Raw genomic sequence first — 8,579 nt, 5'->3', positions numbered from 1 at the left:
CAATGGCTAGGCTGTTAGAATTGGCTGCAGCTATAGCTTGCAATTCCTTTAAATAAGAGATAAGTCCAGCACTTTTAGTACTTAGGCCTGATTGTACCCTATTATCCTCCTGATTTCCCATTAAGTTATGCCTGCAGCTTTAGGCCATGGTTTAAAAGTTCAAGCCACTAGATATACAGGCCATGCCCTGGAGATGAACCAAATAGAAAAGTTAAATCAGCTATGCAATACCTAATAGTGATGAAATGGTGTAAATTTAATATTAGAGGGATCAATGAATATTGTGTCAAACAACCAAGACACAGAGTTCGGTGCGACGTCAATCCTGATATTTGGTCCATAGCCAAATATTTTGATTAGCTCCTTCAAGAAATCAGTGGCCATGATACATGTCCTGCATCAGGAGAAACCTTATGACCATTCTCCAAACTAAAAATACAGTGAGGCCTCATCTTTTCTGAGGACTATGGAGATAGCTAACCATGGCCGTTGAATTTTTGTAGTTTGATCCATCTTTACAAGGATGCACTTCAAAATATGATCTACCTAATCCTAATTTTAAAATATTATAAGCATAACCAAAACTCTCTCCACCCCAGAATTAATTTCAGAGTGGGCCTGCTGCCTTTTTGCTTAAACAATAGTGTAATTAACTAACTTCTAGTGTCGAGCCAGTCTATATAACGGAACCTTTGGCCATTGGTTCATATCAAAAGTTTCCCGGGCCTTGCCTAGTTTCAAAGTGCAAGGCTGGGAAAAGGTGCCTTCTTTCAGGTATCTTGTAATCCATACGAGACACCTACAATTTAGTCCTAGTTTTTTGCTTTATTATTGTTCGAAAAGGTGCCGGACCCTGTGAAGTTGCAGCTACCATGCAAAAAAATTGTTCTGCTTCTTATTGTTGATACTTTTGTATGAAGTGGAAGTAACATCTTCTTGGAAGTAGACAGTAAGCCAAAAACTAAGGTTCGTATTTTTCATTGTGCTGATGTCCTTTCCATATTCATGTGGGAAACTGCTATATATTTTTGCTCACCTTAACATGATTTTGGCATGTTATTTTAGTTAAGGATTCCTTTGTTCTTCGTACGTTTCTTCGAAGTTTATGGCATAAATTCTGGTACAGCATTGTGATTAAAATGTTACAGTTCGTAACAGAATAGCATGTAAGATATTGACTATACGGGAAGATAAAACAAAACACAGAAGCACCTGGTCTAAAACATCAGGCAAGGAGGTCTCTGTCAATTTTTTCGAGAGGGAACCCTTCTTTTCTTTACTTTCTTTTCTTTTCGTTTTTTTTTTTCTGAGAGGGACAGTTGGGAACCTGCTCTTTGAATTGTGACTCTTTTGCTCAGAGGTCCGTAATGAAATCTTGAGAACCATAGGAAGAAGGAGAGGGAGAGAGATTATGTATTTGGCAGCATTATTTATGCTTTTTTTCCCTATGTCTCTAATACAAACTTTCATATTTTTTTCTCTTTAATACAGAGGTTGTTCATCAAAAAAACTGACGTAGTAATCAGCTCAGATCGATTTTCTTGGCAATTTTGCTTGATCTAGGCCGATATAATGGCCCTCGCACCAACTGCTGAAGTGGTTCTTGGCGCAATTGCCTTTGGAATATTTTGGGTGTTAGCTGTTTTCCCTGCAGTCCCCTTCCTGCCTATTGGAAGAACTGCTGGATCTCTACTTGGTGCCTCGCTCATGGTCATTTTCCGAGTTATTACTCCAGGCCAAGCCTATGCCGCCATCGACATCCCCATCCTCAGCCTCCTCTTCGGGACCATGGTGGTCAGCATCTACCTGGAGAGAGCCCACATGTTTAAATACTTAGGCCGGCTGCTTTCTTGGAAGAGCAAAGGTGGCAAGGACTTGCTTTGCCGAATCTGCCTTATTTCCGCCTTGTCGAGTGCAGTATTCACCAACGACACCTCCTGCATTGTGCTAACTGAGTTCGTTCTCAAACTCGCGAGGCAGCACAATCTGCCACCCAGACCCTTTCTTCTAGCTCTAGCATCCAGTGCCAATATTGGGTCCTCAGCAACTCCTATTGGCAATCCACAGAACTTGGTCATAGCTGTTGAAGGTAAAATATCTTTTGGAAAATTCTTCATAGGAATCCTCCCTGCGATGCTCATCGGGGTGGTCATCAACATAGTACTTCTTCTATGCATGTTTTGGAGAGAACTGTCGGTTGCGAAGACCGCAGAGGAGGTGATGGAGGAAGCGATCGTTCAGGATGAAGTACTCTCCCATAAATTTTCTCCTGCAAGAATGTCGCATACACCGGAGAGAGCCACCTCATCAGCTAAGAAGGCTGAAGAAGGGGCGATGGAGGAGGCGGCTGTCGAGGAGGATGAAGTGAGCTCCCATAAGTTCTCTCCTGCGAGAATGTCGCATATGACCCCAGAGGCAGCCCATGAGAATGGTGTTGAGAAGAATAGTTCATGGACAAATGGTTTTGCCAAGCCTTCTTTGCAAGTCTCTGATGTGAAGAAACTTTTAGGCAAGAAGGCCTTGATCTTGAAGACCTGTGTTTATCTTGTGACTATTGGGATGCTGGTCGCTCTGCTCATGGGGCTAAACATGTCATGGACTGCCATTACTGCTGCCCTTGTACTAGTGATTATTGATTTCAGGGATGCTGGACCCTGCCTTGAAAAGGTCAGCAACCCTGCTGATAAATTTGTTACGTTATGATTATATATATATATATATATATATATATATATAAAGATAGAGTAAATTACAAAATAATTTCTTATTTTTTTTTATTGCACTTAGATTTAATAATTTGTAAAACCTACACCTATGCTCATTAAATTAACAGTTTTAGTGAATCCATTTACCTCATGTGAGAAAGCAAAATTATCTCTGAGTGTAGAAGGAGAAATATATATTTTCTTATACCCTTAAGTAGCTGTTTTGTTATATATGATTATTTTGTTTATTTTCAAAAAAAAAAATAACGTGGCATTTGGGTCTCATTTAAACTTAACAGTTTGACTTATGTTCTTTATGGGTTAAAGTATTTGATACAAACAAATCTTAGGGAGATAAGTACAGGTTTTTCATAATACTGGGTATAAATGCAATTAACCCCCAATCTCATAGAAGTTTTTGTAATTTACTCTAAAAGATATAGATCTTTCTAATTATTTTGCATGTTAATTATGTGTGGTTTTGAATAACCTAGTCAATGAAATTTAGGCTTTGTGAATGCTACATAGATTATATGCCATATTTGTTTCCATCTGGTTAATGGTGGATTTGAATTCCTGATATTTGATAATTTCAATAGCCATGTGACATGATAAATACTCTATTAGTTTCGTACATGTGCTACAATTTTTCTTCAAATCAAAAGTTTCTCTCCTATGATTACCCTGTTCTGAACTTGGATTTGACTAATAAAGTCTACATGCTTTATTAATTTACAGTCTATATAAATTTAGTGTTTCTCATGTGATCTTGTAGCAGAGTAATATGCAATAAGTGGGCCTTTCAGAAAATTAAGAGCGTTTTCTGATTAGAAACCAGAAGTTTTATAAACTACAATTTCTTCAACATGTTTCAAAAGCAACAAATTTCAAATCCTTGTGCTGTCATACTTGGGACTGCCATCCCTGTAAATACTTTCTGACAAAACATGATTTCAAAAAAAGAAAAAGGAGGAAATTTTCAGATTGTTGCTGCTTGCGGTGCTTGTTTTGCCTTTCAGTTCGGAAAGCAACTGATGTTTAGTGAATGCTTTGTATATTTATCAACAGAATTTTTTGTTAATATTCCTAACATTTTCACTTCCAATAGTCTAACCATTTCATGTATCTCTTCATATGTTCCTTTCTTACTGAAATTTATATGGTAATTTTCCAACAGGAAAAAAAAGAAAAAAAGTGTTTCTATTGTGATGTGATGACTGCTTTTTATTTTTCTGAAAAATGTCTCAGGTTTCATATTCATTATTGATATTCTTCTGCGGAATGTTCATCACTGTCGATGGATTCAACAGAACGGGGCTACCAAGTGCTTTGTGGAATGCCTTGGAGCCTTATGCACGTATCAACCATGCTAGTGGAGTAGCAGTGCTAGCCCTTGTAATACTGCTACTCTCAAATTTTGCATCAAATGTACCAACTGGTAGGCTAACTTTCCCCCCTTCTTCAGCTACTCGGTTATGTTATAAAATATTGTAGTAATAGATTAGATGCTGCAATCATCTGCCTTGCTTTTTCTTTGTTGCTATCTTAAGTTGCATCTGCCTCTAAATATAGCGGTAAATTAAATAGACATATGCCACAGATTGTGGCATCTTAATGCTTCAGAAATTTTTAATTATTTTGTAAAGACAATGTGCAAATAAAGATGAAAAACTGTGAAAAAAGGTTCTTAAGTAGAAGTGTAGAACAGTTGAGGAATGATAAAAAAAAAATTCATATGCACAAAGATAAGTAGCAAGATAAGCCTTTTGAATTGGTTAATTCGTCTCCTTACTCTATCCACATCAATCCATTTCTTGTAGATGTGCCTACAGAGTAGGATGGGGATCAGATCATACAGAAACGGTTCCTTATAAGACAACCACCAACTCATGATTTAAGAGAGATTTGTTAGAAAAAATAGATTTAAAAGGGATATTACAAAAGTGAAGCTGTTCCTCTTCCATTTTTCCTTTAGTCCTTGTTACAATTACTGACAAACACAAACCTGAAATCAGATTAGTATTCACCTTTATTAACTCACCTTTTATTTTTTTTCTTTTTCCTTTTCTGTATTTTTAAGAAATAAAGCAAACCTATATTTTGGTTTTTCTTCCATATATAATTCGCAATTTGGAAAGTTTGAACATACATGTCTTCCATATATAATTCAAAATTTGGAAATTTTGAACATGCATGTCTTCCACCATGACATGCTGCATGCATTGGAAGAAAAATTGCCATGGATTTGTTATTTGAAGAATTACCTTTATCATCATTCCTTTCCTTGAATGAAAATTATCCCTCTTATTCAAATATTACTCAACTTCTATAAAATCTTTCTTAGGTCTTTCATCCATCTTTTAAAAACCTTACCCCAAAAATGAAACATAGAGATCAAACTTATTAAAGGGATTCAGCTTTATACATACATCCAGACACCTATATATAGTCATGCTCACTGGCTCCAGTAGCTCAAAAAAAAAAAAAAAAGATACAGAACCAAAAAAATTCTTCTCTATAGAGATGGCAAAGGCTCAAGTTACATCCCTTCACCAGCATAATTAAGGTGCTAGTTCGTCTCTACATCCAAAAGACTGCACTTCCATTGTCCTTACTTCATTACTTAAGGGCATTTTCTCCAAATTGTTCTCTTATTAGATATGCTAAATTTCATAGGATTGAAACAAATGCACTACAACTAAAAGATGTTTGAAAAGATATATTGAAATAGCTAACCGCCATACATCTCCTAATCATGGTCTTAACCATGTACACTGTTATGGAAACAAAATTGCTCTCGGACTAGTCCTAAATTGTACGTACTTAGGTCCTCGCAAACTCAGCCTAATGTAATTGATTAAATATTTCTGGTGCTCATTAGCATCCTAATTAAGTTGTAGAGTGTTGGTGGGTGGTTGGACTGATATGCAAGGGGCTGGATGAACCTGCTAGAAATCTGCAGGTTGCTGATAGTTGTTAACTTGTTGGTACCTAAACACTCCATGAGAGAGGTCCCTCTGTTCAATTAGGAGTGGTAACAGGTTCCACCATCATGAAACTAAGAAATCTGCTCGTTGTTAAACGACTTTTATCAGCACATTTTTTTAGGTCATTTGTCCATGAAACTGCGAGGCTCTCAAAAGACCTCCTGTCCACAATATATTTTGTAACAAATTATAAATTTATTTTTTTATTCATTAGCTTGAGGTTTAAGGTCAAACCTAACACAACCAAACATAAGGCCGACTTAATTTTTGAGTCCAAGCCTAACCCAGACCTAAAACGGGTTGGGCCAGTCAGCAGTCAGGTTCTAGCTGATCCAAATTTGATGACACCTTTCATTTGCATATTCTTCAAGAGATCTTGTGGAAAAACCGTATTTCTCTCTTTTGACACCTGATTTACAGTTGAGCCAAACTGTCTCAAAGTGGCAGCGAAGACTGAATTGCTGGAAGTTTTCTTGCTGAGAAACTAAGGACATGCATTACAAACCCATTAAATTATCCTCTTTCAAGCCTGCTATATAGCTTGTAGAACAAACTCAGATGTCCTATAGTTCAAACATTTTTCTGAATTGAAAATCAGAAGAAACTTATCCAACCCATATTAGTAAGATAATGCAAAAGTGATAATGATACAAAAAGACAGACCCAAGCTCACAAAGGGCAGCAGGAAAACACCACTGAGCTAGCTAACTTAAGCCTTCTAAACAGGCCTTTTGAGCGCTATCAGACTCTACAACTGGCAGCTCGAGACAACTCCTTGAGCCACACCTTCATACTCACTGTAGTTCACAACGTTAGCTGGTTCTTTGGAAATATTTCCATCTGGGAAAATCTCATCATAAATACATCGTGGAGATGTTTGACCCTAACTCCCAACAGTCAATTAGAAGAATTTAGAACCAACTGCGGGGATGTTGAACTATAACCACCTAATAAAAACATTAGGTGAACAAGCTAAGGTGATCTTTATTTGTGCTTCCAATTTCTAACCTAAAACCATCACAATCCTCAAATGACTCATGTTTCTTTCAAACATGCGATCCCACCAAGACCATGATTAGGCTTCCATTTCACAATCTTATAGTACAGCACAGGTCATACAAATACAGATTACACCAATCAGACTTCAAAATGGATAAAATAAAATAAATAAAATGCTTCTCATTTACGTAACCTAATCAACGAAGCAAATGTTGGTGCAGTGCTCCTGCTAGGAGCTCAAGTGGCTAGATCAGCAGCAGCAGTCTCTCCAGCGGACGTGACGAGGGCATGGCTCATACTTGCATGGGTGAGCACGGTGGCTGGCAACCTATCCCTCCTCGGCTCGGCCGCAAACTTGATTGTTTGCGAGCAGGCACGGCGATCGCAACACTATGGTTATACTCTCACTCTCTTGGGCCATATTATTTTTGGGGTCCCATCTACATTGATCGTAGCAGCCATCGGTCTACCTCTCATCAGGGGTTAGCTGTCTTTTTTTTTTCTCAAATAATGGCGGTAACTAGAATTGCTTGGGTTAAATGTTTATAGAACACTTGGTACTTACCTAGATTAGCTTATAGGCTAAGAATGGTGAGTGCCTTGCAATGTAGTGTGCTTGTTAATTGTGATCATGATGCTTTTGTAACATAATGGAGTGATTTAGCGCAGAAGTATATCGAGTGATGATTGTGAATGAATCAAGTTTGAATCAACAATCGATCTGAAGGATGGAAGTGTTTGATAAAAACCATTCATAGCTTCAGATAATTTCCTTCTTGCATGGAGTCATTTCTAAAAAGAATGAAGTCTTGGTGAATCTCTATGAAGTTCATTAATTAATGGAGAACAAAATGCAGAAGAATACAGATCAGATACAGATGTGATATCTCTTGTTTTTCTGATGAAATGAACTGGTATCTCTTGTAATATACAATGGAAACGTTAAACGCTGTCTGACGTGATCATGCGAGAAGGTACATCGTGCAAAAAAATAGAAAAGAAAAAAAAATCTTAAGAAGTTAGGACTCCCCACTCTCAACAAACCCAGGGACGATGTGGAAAAAGAAAAATAAAAGAACACACTGGAAAATATAAAATCTCAAATATTTCCTGCAAATTCATGGGATAAAATGTGGTAATCTATTACCTCACCCAAAAAGACTAGTTAAAAAATATTATTCAAGTTCCTTGATTTTGTATTAATTAGTACCTAAGATCTACCCCATACATAGTTTATCACATGTATAATAGTCTTATCAATGTCAACATAATATATTGAACTTTCTATTTAAATAGAAAAGAGAAAAAATTGGCACGTGTGATGCATATAGAAGCATTTGAACTATTAATTTAAAAAAATTTAGTTATTTAATATTATTTCAATGATATATATATTAATTCGTTGCAAAGGTCTGCAATGGTCAATTTCTTCTGATCTAATAATATAAAATTTTGAAGTAGATAATATTAAACTGCAATTATAATAGAGTTCATTGTTAGAATTTAATCAATAATGAGAAATTAAATCATAATTTATGTGAATATTTGAGTCTCATATGGTACAGGTGACTTTTGAAATGTGTTGTGTGTCTTTGGGGCATAAGATAGATTTTTCTTTTTTTTTTTGCTACTTAGTAAATCTATAACGATGTCAAAGATTGAGAAGTAAAACTATTATAGTGAATAAAATATGTTTGAAAGAATAAAAATAGACAAATTTTGATAGCGGCGCTTTATCAAGTCCTTTTAGCTTGTTTAATATTTCCTTTTTGTTCCTTTCAACAATTATCTAGTATAGAGAAATAGTGCCAAATCAGTACATTTTACATATGTCGACCTATATCTACTATACAGAGATATTTTCGGTTTTCCAAATTTTGAGGGGAGA

The 8,579-nt window shown here is 36.3% G+C and overlaps 1 protein-coding gene across 1 annotated transcript; it reads left to right on the top strand.

Moving 5' to 3' along the window:
* The first annotated feature begins 708 nt into the window (after positions 1-708).
* LOC103719558 (silicon efflux transporter LSI2-like) lies at positions 709-7,362 on the top strand. The gene is made up of 4 exons (XM_017845820.4): positions 709-966; positions 1,492-2,667; positions 3,954-4,143; positions 6,913-7,362. The coding sequence occupies exons 2-4, from the start codon at positions 1,573-1,575 to the stop codon at positions 7,176-7,178; spliced, it is 1,551 nt and encodes a 516-aa protein (XP_017701309.4). The 5' UTR covers positions 709-966; positions 1,492-1,572; the 3' UTR covers positions 7,179-7,362.
* Positions 7,363-8,579: the final 1,217 nt, after the last annotated feature.

Source organism: Phoenix dactylifera, chromosome 6, assembly GCF_051530095.1.
Source record: "Phoenix dactylifera cultivar Ajwa chromosome 6, Ajwa_hap1_PhDact_Kaust_v1.1, whole genome shotgun sequence".
In the NCBI taxonomy this organism is placed as follows: Eukaryota; Viridiplantae; Streptophyta; class Magnoliopsida; order Arecales; family Arecaceae; genus Phoenix; species Phoenix dactylifera.
The sequence above is the reverse complement of the archived record's forward strand: the minus strand, read 5'-3'. Positions and strand labels throughout refer to the sequence as shown.